The sequence below is a fragment of the Vidua chalybeata genome, chromosome 1 (assembly GCF_026979565.1).
Source record: "Vidua chalybeata isolate OUT-0048 chromosome 1, bVidCha1 merged haplotype, whole genome shotgun sequence".
NCBI lineage: Eukaryota > Metazoa > Chordata > Aves > Passeriformes > Viduidae > Vidua > Vidua chalybeata.
The window spans coordinates 17,526,491-17,548,370 of NC_071530.1; the positions used below are offsets into that span (position 1 = coordinate 17,526,491).

General features: G+C 38.2%; 1 protein-coding gene across 4 annotated transcripts in view; it reads right to left on the bottom strand.

The window, feature by feature from the left end:
• The window catches only part of KIAA1217 (KIAA1217 ortholog), a 178,075-nt gene that overhangs the window by 58,742 nt on the left and 97,453 nt on the right, over nucleotides 1-21,880 (bottom strand). For all 4 annotated transcript variants that reach the window (XM_053945692.1, XM_053945687.1, XM_053945677.1 and 1 more), the window contains exons 4-5: nucleotides 20,468-20,666; nucleotides 15,655-15,748 (exon numbers count right to left, since the gene is read on the bottom strand). In XM_053945692.1, the coding sequence (XP_053801667.1) occupies nucleotides 15,655-15,748; nucleotides 20,468-20,666 (293 nt within the window). The remainder of the gene's footprint in view (nucleotides 1-15,654; nucleotides 15,749-20,467; nucleotides 20,667-21,880) is intronic.

The following is a 21,880-nucleotide window of genomic DNA, read 5'->3' on the forward strand; positions in this document are numbered from 1 at the left end:
CTCATGACACAAACGCTTCCCAGTCCTGCAGTTATCTTCTGCTTTGGGGGGTTGTTTCTTTTGCTCTTGGTTTGGATTTTTGTCTAATTTAGCTTTTGTGCAAGTAAAAAATTGCCTATATCATCATAAATGGCATTCAAAGGAATAAAAATACAATTTAAGCATGTGATCATGAACTGTACAGAATCAGCCCTAATGGGACATTACAGGAGCAGCATTTCTGTTTCATAGTACTGCTCTCAGTCTCAGCCACTAGTGAAGGAGGCATCATTCATTTCTGCTATGAAAAAACAATTTGACACTAAGCATTTAAGTAACAGGAGAAAGATCAGAGCAGATCTGGTAGCCAAAACTAAAAATCCAGGTGTTCCACCCCTTACTACACCCAGCCCAGCATCAGAGAAGTCTTCCAGCTTTCTAGACAGCTGCTGTGAATTCTGATTTGTAATGTATGCCATAAATTTGTATGCCGTTATTGATCCTGACTAAAACTTTACAAAATTTATATGTAGTGTAATATAAAGAGTTTTTTCAGAAATGTAAAATAAAAAAATCATTTTGTCTTAAATGCTGACTTTTCAGTTTCCATGTAAAATATTTTAAAACATTATTTTTATTAAATATTTGCACTAGCACTATAATAAAGTATTATTATGGCACAGAAACAATGTTAAAGCTGTTTATTTTTATTTCAAATTTAATCAGTCAAGGCTTGTTTCTTGCAGTGTAGGGGTAAAGCAGTATTTACCATTCAGGCATCTGGTTTATATTTGGCAGGTTTAACTAACCAGTCAAGCATCCCCTTTTAATGAATGGATGTATATACTTGACCTAGTTAAAAAGCTGCTTAGGTTGGCAGACCAACCAGACTCAGAAACATCAAGAGTAAAAAAAACAAGCAAATTATCCTAGAACACTTTATTGCCACATGTGCTTTTCAGTAGTTGCAGAGAATATTCTTTTATCTGTGTTTTCCTTACAGGCTAACAAACCTGAAGTGCAAAATTATTATGCTAACATGCAGGATAAAAAAGATGTATTTTGCTAAGATTCTTTGCAATGAATTGCAAGCTGGTAGGCTGCACACTTTCCATAACTGGACTCTAGCATGACAAAGTATATCCCAGAACATCAGACAGGTACATAACTAGCTCTCCATTCACATGGCATGATATTCATGTATGTCTGATGCATACAAAAATATTTTCATTAGATGAATTAATCTGCTTTTAATTTTAGAATATATCAGGCACACCGTCGTAAGTACTGCACTTATATCATTACCAAGGCTGTAATTTAATTTGTAGGTTCTAACAATGCATACAAACAATTCAAGCATCATTGTCCATTTCAATTGCTTTATCAGAGCCCTCAAGCATTATCTAGCTTGTCATGTATTATCCCATGTACAATTACTTGCCATATATTTTTTAATAGAGTACTGTACAGAACGAGAACTTCTTTTCAGTTCAAGCCCCTGTGTAAGCCAAGGGCATGCCCCTAAGAGGCACAACACCCTATGCTTCACTGAGACCAAGCCTGGGAGTTTAGTTTAATTTCAGACTTTAAAACCAATGTTAATGTCTATATTAATGATAGGCTCAAGTCGCCACAGACCTGTAATGCCAGTCACCCTCCTTTCTTCTAAATCATTAACAATGTTGGTCTGTTGAACCTTTCCATCAATTTGCTCATCATATCAATTTATTTTTTGCTTTTTTCCCTCATTTTGAAGCAGAAAAAAGTTAAGAGGCTAAACATCAGTAGAACACACAATTATAAAGCCAGAGAATATTCTGAAGTCTGCTGTGGGGCATACACATGTGGCACAGACATGACTTATTGCTTAACTGTTGATCAAAGTTCTTTCTGCTCCTGATAACAGCTCTTTTGGTTCCTACTCCTTTAATACTACTTTCATGGATGGAAATAATTAAGTAGTTAATGCCTTATAGTGCTGTAAACAACAATTTCCTTGACAGAAAACAGGGAAGCACTTCCGGTGGTTGCTGGTCACTAACTCAAGACTTGGTTTTGTTCTCAGCACTCCAGAACAAAGTTTTTGATGGAGTCAATGGGGTTTTGCTTAAATTCAACAAGTTAGCTCAGTCCAGCAGAATCCAAACGGAAAGACAGTTCACTGATGATAGCTTTTAGAGCTGAATTACAAAGAAAACATATTTTCTCCTGTATTTAGGGACTTGGGGTTAGGATTTTGGGTGTGGATTTGGGTTTTGAGATTTGGGGTTTTTTTTTGCCAAGGAAGGTCTCATGCCACCTCACCATTCCTATCACCCACCCAGCTTCCAATTTTGATCCAAGAAACCAACAGTTTGAGATAACAAAGACCAGTCTGTGGAGTTGTCTGCAGGATGTCCTAACTCTGCTGGCTCTGATACACAAGACTCATGAAGGCAGCTGGGGAACTGCCATCAGCATCTTTCTTCTCTCTGCTTAGGGTGGCACCATGACAAGGTCAATTTCTTCTTTGAAAGGAGAGTGATGCTTAGCTTTGCCTCCAAACACTCAGCAGAGAAGAAAATTTTTTTCTTACCTCATCCTGATCCTAGTCTCAGTTGCTTCCCCATGGCAAAAACAAGGGAGCAGAACACAGGCCCCAAGTTGCTGTCCTTCACAAAGTCACCCAAGTGACACACACCAGCATCCAGCCAGGCTGTGCTGCTGCCACTGCACTCCACTCTGCTCTCCATGACCCTGAAAAACTCTTTCTAATTGGCCTTGACTTTTAAACATCAGCTCTCCAGCCCACTGCCCATGTTTATACCTACAAGGATGTGTGTGGTGTTTCCTTGAAGACTGAAAATCCTACAGAAGCTCTTTGAATTTGAGAGGCCAAGCTAAACAAACAGGGAGGGAACAGAACAGTTCTGGCTGCCTAACACATACTGGATTTGAGATTATGTACAGACCACACTATCTTCTCCTAAATATGCATATTGTTTGTACTCCCTCTGTTTACTGATTCCAAAGGCATGCAGTGAAACAGATATGCCTTGGAGTAAACACAAGTACCATAAAATTCTCGTATACTTATTTCAAACTCCCTAGTTCTTACAACATACGTGCAAACAAACAAGAAGTCCTCTCATGCCACAGAGCACATTACTGCTGGCTGGAATGCACCACTATAAAGGGGATAGGGAACTCTACAGCTTCACTGCTGGCAAAGCAGCATTCTCACTAGAACACCTGGAGCTTGCAGTGTGGACCAACCTGTGCACAAAGCCTTTGAACCAGCCCACAGATGAGCATCTGAGCTCCCAAGAGAACAGTGTTGTCTTGTAACCTGTGTATTAACATTATGTATACACACATGCATATATGTTTTGCATAAAAGCAGTAAATTTTTGGCCTATCCTTTGGTGATGGCAGATCAGCATAAGCAGTATAATCAGAAATTTTTGATTTTTATGGATTAAAAAAGTTAAAGGCAAGCAAATAAAAGTGGGAAGTCATCTGCTGGAAACTCTGCAAGCCTCTCTTTTTTTTTTTTTACGTTTACTAGAGCAAATATAGCCAACTCTCACTGGAGTTGCATGAAGAAGGTTCTGCAAAACTGAACTATTACGTCAGGTCTGCAGTCTGTCTCTCAACCCTGTAATTCAAACCTCATGCTTTCCCCTTGTTTCTGTCCTGATTTAAGCAAGGACATTTTCCTAGCAATAGGAAAGTATCACAGCATGTATTGCAGACATCTATGCATTAAGCACCTCTCAAAATTCAAGAAGTAATATTAATTGCTCTGGATTGAGGATTTGTCTCACCTAATGTTTCATTAAAAGAAAGTCAGCCAGACATCCTCCAGAGTCAGCTCATTCCCCTGGAGCTGGGTGGGACAAGCTGCCCTTTTGCATTCCCAACCTCTCACCACTGACTGCACTGGGCAGCAATTTCTACACTGATCTTATAAGGATTATATTTTAAAAGAAATTCTTCATAGTGAGCCTGCCCATATGTCTTTTCATTTAGCTCACTTTCTGTTCTGTTTCTCATCCTACTTTTTTCCTTTTTTTTTTTTTTTTTTCCTTCTTTATAAGAAAGCTGAGATCCTAGGACAATGACGGCTTCATTCCATCGGCTGCTTGCTGGTCCATGCAATGGACATTGCTGTGATCTGCCTTGGAAAATCCAACTCCACCTGTGGTTCCTGTTTTATTTAACTAAAAATTAAGCATCTCTCTCCTGAAGCTGACAATACACATTATTTATTTCTTAGCAGAGCAGTATGGAAGGATCTTCATTTTCCTCTTCCTCTGTCCTACCATTAGTACACTTATTTATGCTTAAACTTTCTAACTTTTTAAATGCAGAGAACTGAGTTTGTGGCATGAAATGTTCCCTTCTTGGTTCATAGGTAATCCAGAAATATTGATAAAAATAAGCAAGTCATATGTTGCAGATATTTTACTAACACTTAACTCATGACTTGGACTGATGACCTTAAAGATCTTTCCCAACCTAAATGACTCTGTGATTCCCTGAAACAGGGAAAAGAGACAGGAGGTAAAGAAGTATTATGTGGAAAGGTAATAGGAAATTCTCAGTGTAGAAGTACAGAAGAAAGGAAAAAAGACAAAACAAAAAGGGAACGAGACAGTGTGAAGGATAGTAAATAGGAGTTTGTGAAAGATGAAAGAGAGTAATATTGGAGATGGAGTGCTGAAAAATTAACAGGGAAACAAGAAAGGGATAATAAATAAGAAAGGAAACAAAAAAAAAGAGACAAGCTGGGAAGAGAGGAATTAATGAGAAAAAGAGGAGTTAAAGAGACTAGCATATGAAGAAAAAGTCAACAAAAAATCAATGAAAGAAAGAGAAAAACAGAATAAGTGGAAAAACATGAATTAATGCAACTTTTCTTTAATGCTAGAAGATTTTGCATTAGTTATTGTTATTACAATGCTAATAGTAGCCTAGCATAGTAGGCATGGTAGGGAGAGGGAGAGAACAAGAAAGGAGAAGAGGGACAAGAAAGAAGAACATCCAACATAAACTTATTTCATTTTGTTTAATATTCTGAGGTTTCGTGGGTTTTTTGGCAGATGTGGTCAGAACATGAGGGTAGTTTTTAGGAAAGAAGTGAGCAGAGCACTTCAGGTAAATGCCAGCAGGAGTGACTCACAAATGCTTGAGGACATGGGCAAAGAAGGCAAGACCATCAACTGGCCTTTGCAATCCACTCTCATATTCAGAACAAAGATATTTGAAATGCACTTTAAAGCTATAAATGGCTTTTGAAACCCAGCACTTAATTCAGCCATTACCACTGAAGATGTAGTTACGGTTCCAAGCAGCTTCATCTCCCTCAGACAGTGCAAGAAATAACAGCTCTCTACAAGTGAAGCCTTAATGCAGCATCTCTGAGACAGCCCATGCAGTGGGACTGCATGCTGAGCTGGCTGCTGCCCTCTGTCCATGTCTGCTTGTTAGTGGGGGACAACAGAAGTTCTGGTTTGACTGAACCATCAGCAAGCTCTGACAAGTGATGGGACATGTCAGCTACATGCACGTGTGCACGCAGCCCTTACTTCTCAGAAAACTTTTTCCCTTATCAATTCCATTGTGTTATCAATCCCCTGACCACACAGACTTATGACCCCAAGAACACCTGCACATCAAGAGCTCTTTGGTCATCATAATGTTCAGTGGCCCTTCCCATTCCTAAACTGAGGTCACCTTTTTTCAGGTGTAAAACAAGAAGCAAAGAAAGAAGTAAGAGGAAAGCAGTATCACTCTTCTTTCCATAAAATGGTGAGTTTACAACATGCCTCATCTTAAATACAGCTCAAGGAATGGGCTCTGAATTTGGACTAGCCTGGTTGTACCTGTACTGAACCTGCTGTCGCAGATTGAGTGTCAGTGAGAAAACCTTGACAACACACTGGCTGAACTCTGCTTGGAAGGGAGTGGAGCATAAGGCCACTTGGAGCCTGACCCAGAGCCATCCCATGAGAGCTTCCGGTCTAGCCACACTTTAGGCAAAGTGAGCAAAAAGATGGATGAGATGCAGCACATTTTGCATTTGGCCTGTCTGAAATCACAGTGCCTCTGCGTGGAAGTTTATTTCCCCAGCAGCATTTCATCACTTGAGCTATCTCCCTTCTACCAGTCTGTGCTGCTTTACTCCTGATTGGCAAGACAAACTCCCAGATCACTTAACAGGCACTCATTTCTGCCTATTTATGTATTTAATTTCCTATGAACAAATGAAATGTGAGAGTTAAAAAAAATGTTTAGATTATCCAATTAAGCAGAGAAAAGTTAATAAATTTCTCATGCTTTATTTTCCTATGCTTCCTTCGTGTGCTATGCAAACAGAATGGTGAGTGCACTAAGAAACCTCTTGGCATTTCAGCCAAGATTTTTCAGGGTGTTATCACAAATGACAAAAATATAAACACAGTAAAACATAACACATTTCAATCCTAAAAAGGTCGGATTTACATAATTACATCATTGGTTTGCCAATATCCACATTTATCTCATCAGTATAGCATGGCCCACCCATCCCATAAGCTATTCAGATTGTTTGGATTGAATGCATAAAAGCTGTTACTGATCTATTTTTCTAAAGTTAACATTATGACAACCCTCATAACTAGTGCTGCATTCAAACCAATTGTTGCCTTTGCTTTCAAACCAACTGCTCCTTTCTTCTGATTTTCCACTGATGCTTTTTATGGCAGAATTTTCTGAGAACAAACAGAGTCATGTAATTCATGAAAATGCAGAAAGCATTTCCTCCTCCTTCCCCATTTGCTTTGAAGAGATGAAGGACACCGTGTACATAACATAGACAACCACCACTAATGCAGGGAGCCAAACCCTTCAGACCAATCCCTATTTCAGCATTTCCTGAGGGCACCACAGAACTGATGGGGTCATCTCTTTTTTTTTTCCAAAAAAGGAATAGTTTCAAAGATGTACAGTTCTGGTAGAGATCAGCATTTTTATTTGGTTTAAATATGCTGTATATCAGATTTCTGCTATTTAAAAGAAAAATACTTTTAGTAACTTCACTCATAAATCAGAATAAATGCATGGCTTTCTGACTCCCTGTACTAATTCAGCTCTTATTTTTGTTCCATATTTGTAACTTTTCTCATTGCATTGAAGACAACTGAAACTGAACAACTTGATAAATAAACATAAAGAAAGTGTAACCCTTGATCTCATCTTACATTACCAAACAACTGAGTCAAAATACAATTCCTATTATAGATTTACAAAAATGGGTTAGAATGTAAATAATATAGAAATATTATAAAACAGAGCTGATAGTCAAAAGACATAGGCAACATGTTTACACCTATTTCTTCCAATATAAGGATATAGAAAATCAGAAAATATAAGTTGCTGTGCTGAGTTTTGGAGTCAGCACTATTGGCAAGAGAAATGGTAACGAAAAATCTTACATTCACGTGGATTTTGCAATGCAAGTGTCCAAGCCACACCACAGCTCACAGCCATAAGGTCAAACAGCATTTGCAGTTTTATGTCTTTTGAAATGACAGAAGTGCTATCAGTGCATCAACTAAGAGTCTTAGACCACAAACTTCTTCCTACACTGTTTGAATCCTACATTTTCTTTTCCTTTTACTTCCTTCTATCCCAAAAATATCCAAGTTGGTCAGCATGGCTGAAGTAAACAATCTAGTTTACCCAAAGGTCAAGCTATCTATAGCAAATATTAAGTGATACAGGAACTAGGCCTTTACCCAACACACCCACTCAAGTCTTTTCACTTACTCACATGGAGTTCAAATTTGCAATGATGTAAGAAAGACATATATTCAGACAAAAAATAATTTCAGCATCACATCATTTCTCATGGAGTCCTATTGCGTGCTGATATTTGCAACTGTCTTGCTTTTGCCAGCTGAGGCTTTTTTTAACTCCAGATCTTAACCTGTATCCAAGGAAAGATATTTTTACTGCTCATATTTTCAGAAGAGTGATTAGTTTTCCAGAGCCCTTATTAGAAAAAGCACAATCCAACATGGAGAAGAATCAAGATCCTCAGATGTATAACTGTGTTCTCTTAAATACCACGTAATGGTTTACTCCTCTTTGTTAAAAGGAAGATAGGGACATAATTAATTCTCTTTAGTATTCATAAGGCTAATGACTAATAATATACTGAAGCAAAAACTCAGTGGAAAGCAGAGAATCTGGGACACAATCATGAGCTAACACATTCTGGATTTGTAAAAAACTTACTGGAAAATCTAAGGTGCTGCATGACAAGAAGAATGCCTTTTTTGAAGAAGAAATAACTTCACTTGATTCTGGGAACTGTGGTAGCAAAATGCCCACCTTAAAAAAGTGATTTTTAACCCCTGGTCAAGTAACAGCTCATTTGGAAAGCTACCTGGAAGTCATAAAACTTGACTGGACTTTGACTTGCATGACTCCTGCAATTCAGATAAGCTACCTGATTTACAAAGGAGGTAAAGAAGGACCTCCCCTCCTCATAAGGGAGGTTACAGCCATGAGCATTTTTATCATCTATCAAAGTGTTCAGGGAGCTCCGGCAACATCTGACTCTGTCAAGTATTTAGGAATTTCAAGTAAGCAGTCAAATTAGTGCAAACTGTTCTACTAAAAGCAAGGAAAGCAGGGGGGAAAAAAGAGCAAAACTTCTAAAGAATTGGCACAAGGAAACATTATGTAAAAAGAGGTGGAGTAAGAATAAAACCAGAAACTAGAAGACAATAAAAAATGGACCAAATCCAATCCTTATGTTTTTATTCAGGGCAAACTCTCACTGAAGGCAGCAAAATCTTTGCCTGAGAACCTCAGATGTGCAAGAGATAAAATTTCTAGTTTTAATGAAGGGCTGGAAAGACCTTCACCCAAAAGAGGTAATATGTTGTCTGTGAGTAACTTTGTCAGCTGCAGGGTAAGCTCTCAGCAAACCTCAACATGAAAGGCAGATCAGCTTGAATACAGGCCTGTTAGTGGGAAATAAAGAACCCTCCACCTAAGAATTCCACTCTCTAGAAGTTTCCAGGTAACTGGTTTGTGGTATCTACCATATGACACTCCTCTCAGACTAACTGGGAGATCATTGCGTGGGTGTGGCAAACCGCTCATGTTCCTTGAGCAGTTTTATATCAAGGATATGATACTTTCTTTCAATGGCAGTTTCACATAAACTTAAAATCCATCCTCATTATTTGAAAATTAAAGAAACCCTAAAAAGTATCTTTTAAAATGTTGGTATAGTAATAGTATCTACAAGGTTATATTTCTTATGCGCACATATACTCCCTATACATACATATAATACTATTCCTAATGTTTCTGAAATAAACAAAATACACCAAAGCATAAAACCATCATATTAAAAAAGCCACATTGCAGTATTCATCCAACTGTTACACAGGATCTGTATCTTCAAACAAAACAGCTTTGGGCTAGAAAACATTTGAGACTAATATACTGTTTTATGTGTAGCTAAAATAAAAATTTTTTTTTCCTTATAATTCTATCCTTTTTCTCACTAATTTAGGCATTGCACAGCAGTAGGTATTGTGATTCAAAGGACACATGAATGAAAGAGAACAGGTACATTTACAGTCTTTCATCACAGACTGATTTGATGCAGGTACTCCTCAGTATCTGCAGGTCTGTAGTTGCATAAATAATTGGCAACTACTGAAAACCCACTCAAAGCAAAAGCAGTAAAATCCATATCAGTAGAAAGAAAGTCCAGAACATCAGATACTTCTTTTATAAATTTTGTTCAGATCTCAGCAAGATTTGTAACAGCAGGTAGGAAAATAACTGTTCATGTCCAATATGTAAGTTTGAAAAGAGACATAAAATCTAAGAGTAGAAGTTGGTGATTTAGAGACCAATTAAATATCTATTTTCTCACACAGCTGAAGGAAGAAGAAACAGTTTTCATTGTTCTGATTGAAATTCCCAGTTAATCTGAAAATATATTTTAGTTTGGAAAATAAAAAAAAAGAAAAAAGGAATTATATATCCTTCATTATTTATAAGCATCATCTTACCTTACATCTCTTGGTGAGTTCTGTTTCTAGATGACTTTGGCAGGTATTTAAATTCAGAATCAGTTTCAGCAATATGTGCCATTACATCTGCTCTTTAAAATAAACTGCTTTTTCTCTTTTCGTCAGACAAAGTATGTGGCCTAAAAGAGCTGCAGCGTCTCTGCTCGAGAGATTTCAGGGACACTCAGAGGATTTCTTTCCACTGTATGAAAGTTAAATCTGAGTAAGGAAGGCATTTTTCCTGTCCCGGAAATCAGCATAACCAAAACCAATGCTGAGCTAATGAGAAATGTTTCTTCCATGTGTTCTGTTTGGCAGACACCGCAAGTCATATCAAGGAAACACGTGATGTTTATAAATACAATATGGCTTATGTTGTCATAACCTCTCAATGACAAAAAGAGCATTAGAAAAAGCAGACAGCAAAACAGCAGGAGAGATGAGATTTGTATCATTTGGAAGGTCTCTATCAGATAATAGAGGTATTAGAAATTGCCTTTTCATTTTGTTTTTTTTTCCTTTTTTCCTCAAAAGGAAACAAAGCTTTATAGTAATAGGATCGGTAAGGTAAACACAAAGCAACTTATATAAATGCTGCCCTATAGGCATCCTAGCACTAAAATACATACACCCAATTTATTGGTTGAATTATTTTCCAATAAATACTTTTGTTCTAAATACCTCTATGTAATGCAAAGAGCTCTTTTTTTTTTTTTTTTCAGCTGTAGTATGCCATGTAAAGATATAACTGTGGTAGTATTTGCAACTTTTGTGTTTACTGATGTTAAGATCATAAGCTAGCCAATGAAGAGAAGTTGAAGATGCTGGATGTATGTTTACAGAACACATAAGAATTATCCTGCTTTTATTATTTCTCTATCTTTTCTGCAAAGCAGCACTGAATTTTAGCTTCCTTGGAAGCCTTAAATTCTCGGGTAGTTGTTTGAGGGTTTCTAGTATTTGTAGGGTATTTTTAAGTTCACACATTGCATCTAGCTCTAGAGAGTTAAAATGTTGGCAGCCTACTAATCAATCACTTTCCAGGAAAAAATGAAAAGTTGGAGGTGTGCAATTTCAATAATAAAAGCTATTTAGCTCAAGTTTACACAACTTAACAAATGTCTGTCTCATTTTCCTATACAACTCATTTTAATTTCTCTCCTCTCACCCTGGCAGCCAAAACTCCCATTGCTGTCAGGAACATTATCATTTTTTGCCACTCTAACTCCCACAAAATGTGGAATTTCCAGGTACTCTGCACTGCCCCAACCCAGCTCTCACTCAACCTGCCCTAATTGTTCTTTCTTGGAGAAACAGTCTCAAAAAAAAAAATCCAAAACACCTCAAAGCATGCCTCAATACAACAACAGCCACATCAAGCATTCTTTGGCTATTCTCTCCTCACCCAGTAGAGAACTTATGCCAGTCAGATAATTAAGTAAAACCATGGTAGGTCTAGGACACTTCAAAATAATGGGTACCTCACAGACTTTAGAGCAGGTGGATGGGAAGAAGAAGACTGCCAAGCAAAACAGCCACTAGTTTTTATGAAGTAAAACTCCTTCCCAGTTCTCAAAATTGGCTGGCAGGTGAAGCCCAAAACAAACCACTGCATAAGCCAACATTATTAGTATCCAGCTGTGCCACCAGAAACACTGACTAGTTTCTGTAACAGAGAGGGAGATTGTAACTTCAGTTTCTTTAGCCTTTAGCCACTCCAGGAAAGGAGGGTGTAGAGAACGAGGATAGAAAATATGCTGTGCACATCAAGTGGGGGAATCTCTTCAGCTCAACAGCCCAGGATGGAAGGAGCTGTGTCTATTCACTCAGCACCACATAAAAGCCCACAGTCAGTTCCTTACAGCCATGTCCTGGCATTCAGTCTATGCACCACGGCTGAGCGCCAGCCTGGGCCCTTCCCCTTCCATCCCATGCAAATCACAAATGGCAATTCTACGGGCACAGAGCAGCATGGCTGGGTACCTGCATTTACACTGGAATTCAGAACAATGCTGGGGGGGAAATAGACCATCTAAACATTCATAAGACAGTATTTTGTCAGAAGAAAGTACTGTTGCACAGATAGCTACAAAGTGATGTACAAAGATAAATGATACAAGCTCAGGTGAAGGAATAAATGAATGAAAGGCAGCAATGTGAAGATATATGAAAAAAAAAAACCAGCTGTTGCAGATTAACAGGGTACATTTTGGGAAAGGAAAAATAAAAATGGAAGAGCACAAGCACAAATATTCAGTGAGACAGCACTATGTGGCTGCTTCTTGCTTAGCAGTATTCAACATGGCAGACCTGTCAAACAGACCATGCACTTTGAGATGGAAAGGGCCAAGACCAATAAGCAAGTGAGGCACTCAGAAGGATTTCAAGAAAAACTTTCCTTTAGAGCTTGCTTGAACCCTCAAGCCAATTGCCTTTTCTCAAACACAATCCACGCAGAAGAAAGCATGAAACAAAGAAGAGCAGGAAAATCAAAATTAATGGACATGAAAACTGAATGGTTCAATAGAAGATCTGAAAGTTACAGATCCCACATTCTTCTTGGACATTTTGAGTCTTCTTGTCCATATGGGTAATACTTAATACTTCAAGTGTTACTGCCAATTCCTATACAGGTCTAACATCTGTTTGGTAGTTAAAACAGGTGTTCAAGCTGGCAGCTAACACTATTTTCTTAGATTATTTTGGGCCAGTTACATGGAAATTATTATAAAACATGTGAGTAGAAGCCTGAATGTCATCAAACCCAGGGATAAACATTCCAAAGGGACAAGAAGACAAACAGTAGAAAAATCTGTAAAGGCAAAACTTTCTCAATCATCAAGAAAATAAAGCTTTAACTCACAGATGAAAGGAGATGCAACCAGACTCAGAGTATCACCATGGAAAAATATACTTACAATGACTAATTTGTTATATTCTAAATACTGTTTTTCAATGGTCTGACAGTCAGCTGCTTTTCTGTAGGTATTTTGAAACAGTTAAACATGATGTCAAGCACACACTCCCTCCTTTCCACTGTAGTGAATTTAGCACTAATATATCACATGAAATTGATGAGCATCAGTTTACCTAATGCAAAGATATGCAAACATAAAAGGAGAGATAAGAAGCAAAGGTTTTTCTACAGTCTTATGGGTACTCTTCAATAGCAGTACATAAAATGTACATGTTTTTCACTTACAACCCTCACATTTCCCCCTCTTTTACTCTGGTTTGCTAAGCAAAGATGGACAAATAATCCATCTGGCTATTGGTGGGTTTTTTTCCTGCTGAACTAACAACCTGTGAATCCCCAGGAAAACTTCAACCAGATTTAACCAATAAGTAGAAAGACTACTATGCCCCTATAAATTTTGCTAAATTAGTGATTTGACAGAAGATCCTATTGTACTTCTGCCAAACAGAGAAACAGTTGCAGCGTGGGCTCCAGCTTTTTAGACTCCAGAGGATGAACACTGGAGAGTGTCATTACTTTGAGAAGAGCCTCAGTTAGGACCTAAATGTTGCTGCATGAGGAAAAACCCAACCAAAAGACACACATCCTTCGAAAAACAGGTTTCAGTATTTCTGAGCTCAAGAAATCATTTGTTTCCATGCTCATAACTTTGAAGTGCAGAAGTTCACATAGATCAAAGGGAAGACTTTTTGCATGTTTCTCCACAAAACCCCTATGAACATCCTGGCTCTAACTTCACCTCTCAGACCAGAAAGACAAGAAATCTGCCAATGCAAAGCAAAAGCCAAATGAGAAAATAGCTCTTTTGCTGGATGCACAAAATTTCAAAATGGTGTCTCTGCATTTCTGTAAAGTAAAACACAATATTCTGCCATGAAAACACCACTTCTGCAAAGGTCATCACTGTATCACCACTGTTTTTTAGTTATGGCCAAAAGCTGTTTACTCAGATATAATCAGGAGATGTTGAGTGCGCATATCTGTTGTACAACATAGGATTTTAAAATAAGCAATTCAAATAATTGCAGTTTTTGCACAGAGGCAGCACCTGTGTTCAGAACAACTCGGCTAGGCAGCAAATGCCTGGAAGAGGGCCAAAGGAGTAATTTTTACCTTCAAATATATGTAGTTAACTATAATAGCACCTTCAAATAGGCCTAGAACACACAAATAAAGCCACAGTATATACCTTGAGCATCCACTGTACATGGAACAAGAGCAGTATAACGTAACTTTATAAAGCCACAGTTACAAGCATTAATGTCATAATGCACAGTGACAGTATGTCATGCCTTGAATATGAATGAGATGTTCAGATACATCCAGTTACTGCCACAGGAGTATAACTAGAACTGAAGAATTTCAGGATGTTACAGAATATACAAAAAACGATCACATCTTCTCTTTGAAGCATATCCATTTCTTTTCTCATGTTGTGTTTGCAGGGGTGTGAAAAATCAAGTAATTAGATTTCTGACCTATCCAAAGGACCATTTTATAATTGAAGTGCATAAATGAGAGGTGGTTGAGAACAGTGCCTGTAAATAAATTATTTCAATCTTTCTAAAATATTGTGGCCTTAAACTGTTGAAACACAAGAAGTACTTACACAAAAGATTAGTAATAAGACAGAGAGACATGCTCAGAACTGATAATGAAATCAAGTAGCAAATGCACAGTTAAGGAAATCATAGGAAATTTTCTGCACAGTTGAATCAGCTTTGGAACGCACATAAAAGCCACAAAGCAGGTAGGACAGTAGTGGCATTCTCTTCTGGCCCCGTGGGGTTAATTTGGTAGCACTGTTTCCTGTGGACAGACCTAGGATGGGTAGGGAGGAGATGAGGTTGTGTAATTTCACCACCACCCCCCCGCTACTGCAACACCAGCTGCAGGTAACATGGGGGAAGAGGTGTCCCACAGCTGCATCTCCTGCCCTCTTGGCACCAAGGTGGGAGGTAGCAGTGCAGCAAAAGACTGCAAACACAGTGAGAGAGAGAAATCAAATGTTCCAAATGCATTCTCTGTAGTTTCCTAATACAAAACATTCACCTGAAAATACAAATACACTCATCCTTTTTCAGTGCAGGTAGAAAATTTAGGAAAAGACAAAACTATTTACACCACAATGAGTATTTATCAGAATTTCCTGTCCAAAACCAAAATTTACAAAAGAGCTTCAGTAGACTTGAAGTGAGGTACAGTTGCTTAGTCACTGGAAACCAATCCCTGCTGAAACTTTGCTGGAGTGTACTAACACTACACCATACTTTACTGTAAAGGGTTTGCAAACACAGAATAGGAAGCTGTAAAAACTCTGAGTACTGTCTTTGTCACAAAATACATAATTAAAGGCTATGTTTTGCTTCACATGCTTTACTGCATCTAAACAAAATAAAAAAAAAAAAGAAAAAAAAAAAACCAAAAAACAGCTAATGCCCAGGGCAAATAATTGGAACAAGAAAAGCAGTTAAAAGACATTACAACAAACATTATTTATTCCCTTTTCTGTATATGTGCCATATGTATAGCCCAGATTTTCTGAATTGCTATGCACATACTACATTTCAGAGTTTAAACATTTAGCAGAAAAGCTGGAGGAAAAAAGAGTAGAAATGCATCATTAGTACTTACCCTTATATCTCCATTTACAGCTCTGGAAGTGTGATTAAATGCATGTGCAGGGTCTTTGTTGTAAACTTTAAGGAAAGATCGGTCTTGAATATTCCTGGAATTAAAGAATCAGCAATGACAACATATGAAAGCAGTTTTATTTACTGTGTTGCCTGAAAGTTTCAGGTAACAGACAAACATAGTAGGTCTGCAGTCGATCTATAAGAAAAATGTAAATACCATAAGACACACACAAACAAACAAAAGCCTACTTTGATTCTCTTTCCCATGGGAAGTATCATTCTTTCACTAGAACTCCACACCCATAAAAATTAGATAGTGTTAAGTTTCTTTCAAGATCCTGCCACAGAGTGAAAACACTTTGAAGACAATAGAACTTCAACATTTACACAGCATTCAAAAGGATTTAGTTAATATTTACATGTTTTATTGTGCACTCAGCCCACATAAATTTTTACTATTCTAAGAAGTGAGAATATCAAAAGAAAAGCAGTCTTTCTAACTGTAATGAGAAATTTTAATTATCAGTTTGTTCACAAAGCTGAAAAAAATCCACAAAAGCTAAAAATTCAGTAGTAGATAAATTCTTCCTCTAAACTTTATCTATAATAAAGATAGTTTTTAAAGGGAAAAAGTATTGCAGAAACAAATTAGGAAAAATTCTGATGAAAGCTTACACAGAAATAATTTAGATGAAAAGCCTTACAAGAATACTTTTGTTTTATTTGGACTCTACACTTTGTCTTTGATTAGTTAATTTTTTAACCACTACATTTAGGAAAGAGATGACAGTTTTTTATTTTGTTTCAAGACCTACCTTCCAATAATTTTATGGCTTTGACAATTGCCCTGAGCTTTGCTGATTTCTGGTTCACATTTAATCAGTAGCAAAGCCTCCAATCTATGCTCACTTGCATCCTTTCAAAGCTGCAATTCCTTTCATTTCCCTGTAGTGATCTCTAGCGAATTTACTTACACATGTGACTGAATTCCTTTCCTCCAGGTGCAGCTACAAGACTAGTGAACTGATCTTAATCACTTAGATTATAATTTAAAACTGAAGGGAAGGATTGTTGGGCAGGTCCAATTTCTTTCTTACAATGTCATATTACAATCAGTGATTGCTTTGAATGGGTAGCTAGTCAGAACTTGTGTTGCTGTTGTAGATGTCAAGCAGTTATTAAAGCAGCCCTGCAGCTTGAGAGACAGATCAGTGTCTTGTGTTTAACAACTGGAGGGCTGATGAGAAGTTTAGTATTTATAAGTGTTTACTTGTAGACTGCATAGGAAAATAGCTACCTTGCGGCAAGTTCAAGTTCTTCAATTATTTACGGTAACATAAACTGTTTTCCATCTTGCAAATGTGACCCTTTTGCTTTGAGACCTGCACTGGGAGGCTCAGTTACCAGTGTCTGCCTCAGACTTGGGACTATGTTCTTCTCAATACAAAGCAAGCTCTCTCATCTTCTGTTCAAGAAATGGCATATTATTCATTTAAATAAATTTTATCTGCTGTCTTTTCTATCTGATGGCTATGAGATAGTACCTCAAACAACTGGAATTTTTTAAAAGGCATTTTCCATAAATATTTCTTGTAGAAACATGACACTTTAAAGTAAAACATTGCTGTAAGGCAAAGCACCAAAATACTAGGCATTTGATCTCTGATATGAATGTATTTCACCTCATGTTGCTATTCTAAGATAAACATTACTGATAACAGGTATGTACTACTGTACGTTTATTATTACCATAATTTGCATTACTGTAGCTCCCAGATGCCCATGGCATGTTCAAAGGCCTCACTGATCTGTGTGTGCTGTGTAAACACCCCAGGAAGACAACTTTTCACCAACTTACAAGGTGAATAGGAGTCACAAAAGACAACAGAATACCTGCAGGAAGATAAGGGGACAAAAAGAACTCAGAGGATCATAGTCTCTCCAGCCAGAGGAGCAGTAAACAAATCCTGGAACCACGGGCATGCTCTGAGTAGGGAGTGCAACAGAGAGAGTGGGAAGGAGACCAACGCAGTGGTTTTGCAGATGTCTGTGGACGACACCTTTCAAACACGTTAGAGGGCTGCCTGAGAGAAAGGGAAGGCACTTTGAATTCTACATCTTTAATTTTCAAACTGGCATTATTCACCAAGTGGAAGCAGATGGCACTTGGTACTCAACAAGAAATGAAAAGTAGCATTGAAGTGGGCTTGGAGGAGCCTTCATAATGAAGACAAGTGGTTTAATAAGATGGAGAATATACAGTCAGAGGACAAGTGAAAATAAATGCATGCAGAAGTCTGTTTGTCAAACTAGGAGAATGATCTTTGTTGCTTCATTTGAATGGGTAAGAGCAAGCAAGATTATAGCAAGATCACCTATTACCTGTGCCAACTGCCAAGAAAAGCCAATTACAGCAGTTGCTGTTAAAAAGTTGAAGAAGTACGTGAGTGTTTTTTCTCTGTGTGATGGGAAATGAAAGGCTGTAAAATAGGGATGTTCTGGAGCAAAAATCTGAAGTCCATATTAGATGCAGAGCCCTGAACCACTTTTAGAAAAAGACTGGACTTAAGTAGAAAGCCAGGGTTTGTCCCCAGTGATAAAAAAAAAAAAATTAAAAAGAAGGGAAAAAAGAAGAGAAAAGGAAGAAGGAGAAGATGAAAGAGAAGACGAAGAAGACGAAGGAGATGATGAGGAAGGAGAGGAAGGAGAAGAAGAAAAAGAAGATAAAGAAGAAGATAAAGAAGAAAAATAAGAAGAATAAAGAAAAAAGAAAAATAAGAAAAAGAAGAAGAAGAAAAGAAGAAAGATGAAGAAGAAAGATGATGAAGAAGAAAGATGAAGAAGAAAGATGAAGAAGAAAGATGAAGAAGATGAAGAAGATGAAGAAGAAAGATGATGAAGAAAGAAAGAAGAAGAAAAAGAGGGGAAGGAATATGATGACCTAATGCAAGCCACAGAAGAACACGGAGCAGCCTCTGAGGGAGACGGAGAACTTAAAGGCCTGACTCAAAGCCCTCTGTTTAAAGGAGAGAGAGAAGATGATTGAAGGAAGACAAAGCAAGCAAAGGAGAGGAAAAGGATGCTTCATTTCTTCTGTTCTCTGAGGGGAGACACTGACAAGTTCTTGTGAAGAGTCAGGAACAGAAATGGAGAAATGGTTGTAGAAGTTATTCAAAGGTGGTGAAAATGCATGTTGTGGGCTCCATTAACTCGGAATTGCTGAGGTTTCCTAAGTGAGAAGGCTGGCAGAACTGAAGGAGGGAATTTTGTTGTGAAGGAAGTCAGCTGGGTCATGGGATTTCCTCTAGAAATGCTCGACAATACAGGCATAGGAACAGAGGAAGCAGATGTTGGGGTTGAGCCAGGCCTGAGGCTGGCAGAGTGACGCCTGCAATGGGAGCAAGGGAGAAAAAGGTGGAGTGGCATTAGGATATCAACAACTGCATTCTCAGGGGCATGAAGTCATAAACTCTTAGTCTGAAACTCAAGGGAAGATGGAGGGATAAAGGGAGAGAGAAGGAGCCAATGGGCTAGATGACGGTTGGCAATAATGCACTTGGCAACAGAGATGTAGTAACCCCTATCATGATTCAATCAGTCGATCTGATCTTGTGAATAAACTGTTTGATGTATAATAAACTTGGGTACATGTTGAAAGATGATGATGTTTGATGAAAAAAATCAGATGGGTCTTCACATAGGTATTAAAATGGCCAAACAGGGGTGTGGCACTCTGCAAAGCAAATAAGACTGAAAGAAACTGAAATCCAAGAGACTAGGTAATGACAAGACACTGGACAGACAGCCTGAGGAAAGCAACACAGAGGTGAGAAAATGGAGTATGGTGCTGTTCAAAGATTAAGAACAGGAATGGGGAAATTGGATGGGGAAGGGCTAGAAAAGCTCCAACTTGCTCTTTTAACTACAGCATGATAAGGAAGAACACCTTAGCCAAAGGATCTCCAGAAGAAACAAGGCAGCAGTGGATACTACACTTCTCTTGCACCACAACATTTTCCTGCATTAGTGGCAGACTAGCAGAGAGCAAGCAGCTTTTCTGCTTTCTCCTTTATCTTCTTATGCTCCTCTGTCCATTTTTATCAGAGTTTATTTATAAAGTGTAACATGTCTGTGGTGTACATAAGAGCTTTATTTATGCATCATTTGGGACTTTCTAGGGACCCTGAGACCCTGGAACTTCTTCTGAAGAAACCTGGTTAATTAAGAAGCTGCACTCCCACAAAATAAAGGATAGAAGGGTGAACCCAAGCTCTGAATTACTGAAGTTGCTGTATCCTGACATATAACAGGAAGGTGCAGCAGTGGTCCCCAGTGCCACAGAGCTTTGGCTATGTTAGATGGCTCAACTGGCATCGTTGTGAGGACATCAGTGACATTCATGTTTGTTACTTCAGGCTCATGAAATCAGGCTTTGTACTCTCAGCAAAGAAACAACCCATCTTTTCTGTAAAAGTTTATTCTGTATTGTGTATTTTAAATGATTGTGTCTCTGTTAAAATTCAATAAACATATTAAATATGTGAACCCTTGTATATTATACAAATATTTCAACAAGGCATGCCATTTATCAGTGGCTTGTGCAATGGATATTGCACCTACAGCTAAAGGTATTGTCAGGCCAGACCTCCTGGATTACTGAGATACCACTGAACATGCCTTTATGTGTCAGGCCACTCTCTGCCAGATAATTATCAACCCCATTTCTTTCTATTTCATAAGTGCACAACAAAACAAAGAACACAAAAAACCCCCAAGCCCATGAAAGCAGTAGCTATAATTCCATGTCTTACCTCACATCACACAATTCGTAGTATATGTTTCTGCTCTCATCCTTGATGTAAATGGCGACGCTGGGCGATTCCAGCATTTTCATTGTCAGCTGCTGGGGGAAGGCACTTACAAAAAGGGCACGAATTGTGTCTGTGCTCGTGATTTCATTCGGCATCCTCAACTGCTTTGTTTCATCTCCATACTGAAGATATAATACACCTGCAAGCAAAGGTAATAGGAAGTTACATATTCTTAAATGCATAGTAATGATCTGGTTTCAAAGTCTATGTGGAACACAGACTAAGCCCATAATGAAAAGAGAAAAAACAACTCACACTCTTTAAAAAAATAAAGCACATATGCCATTCTCCTTTTCAAGAGACTACTGGTATAGAGCACAGAATAATTATAAGGTTTGGCCCTGATGAATGTGCTAGTCCCAGTACTAAGATACCTCTTACTCTACTTCAGTTAGATAAATCAGAAGTTTACCTTATCCTAATGGAAAATCAAAAACATACCAAATTTTCTCTGTATTGGAAGTTGTTGGTAAATCACGAGGTACTTTTTAAAAAAGTAGCTGAGGAAGAAATTTATCCTTTTATAGCATCCAGCTTTCCTTATACGTAACCTCACACTTACCAATAAAACCAAAATTTTCATTTTAGCTCAAGGAATTCTATATTCACAATTCAATTTGCTGGCATTATATAGCATAAAGCCTCAGGTGAAAACTCCTGCCAGAAGTAAAACTGAGGTACTCCACATAAAAACAAGAGCAATTTTGGAACCTTTCAGTTTCACAGCACTGTTAATAATCATGCTTAGTGCTCAGGGAGAAACATAAGTAATCTAAAATGCAGAATTGCAAAATATGGACATTCTTATTCCCTCAAGACAGAACACCTTTCTGATACAGCTATTTTCAGGGAATGTGAGGCCATGATACACTCAATAATGGAAAGAAACATGAATCATACAGACCAGGGACTGAGGGAAGGGGTATGAAATACCTCTTCCATGATGCCTGTGTTGGCCCTGCCAGGTCTATGCTGACTCCTGCACAACCAGCAGGTGCCTGTACTCCAGTGGCCAGTACTGCATGAGTGTGGCTCATGAGCATTGCTACAGACCCAGTCCCATGCCACTGTGACTTCCAAAGCCCTCCAAGGACTAAAGCACTTAGAAAGAGCCATCCCAATCAACAGAAGAAATCAGTCTGGACTTGATGGTGTTGATGAGTTCTAACCTCGCTGGGTCTGGCTCCTAAAGAAAACCAAAAGATCTTCTCATGAACATCTCCAGTGTGGGAAGGTTTATTAGGACCTGCACAGCAAGCTGCCACAGGACTGCAACTAAACTAAGCAATTTCCTGGGATTTGCAGCATGAAGGAGTAGATTCAGAAGCAAGTGTTCAGCTGAACTACTTTGGA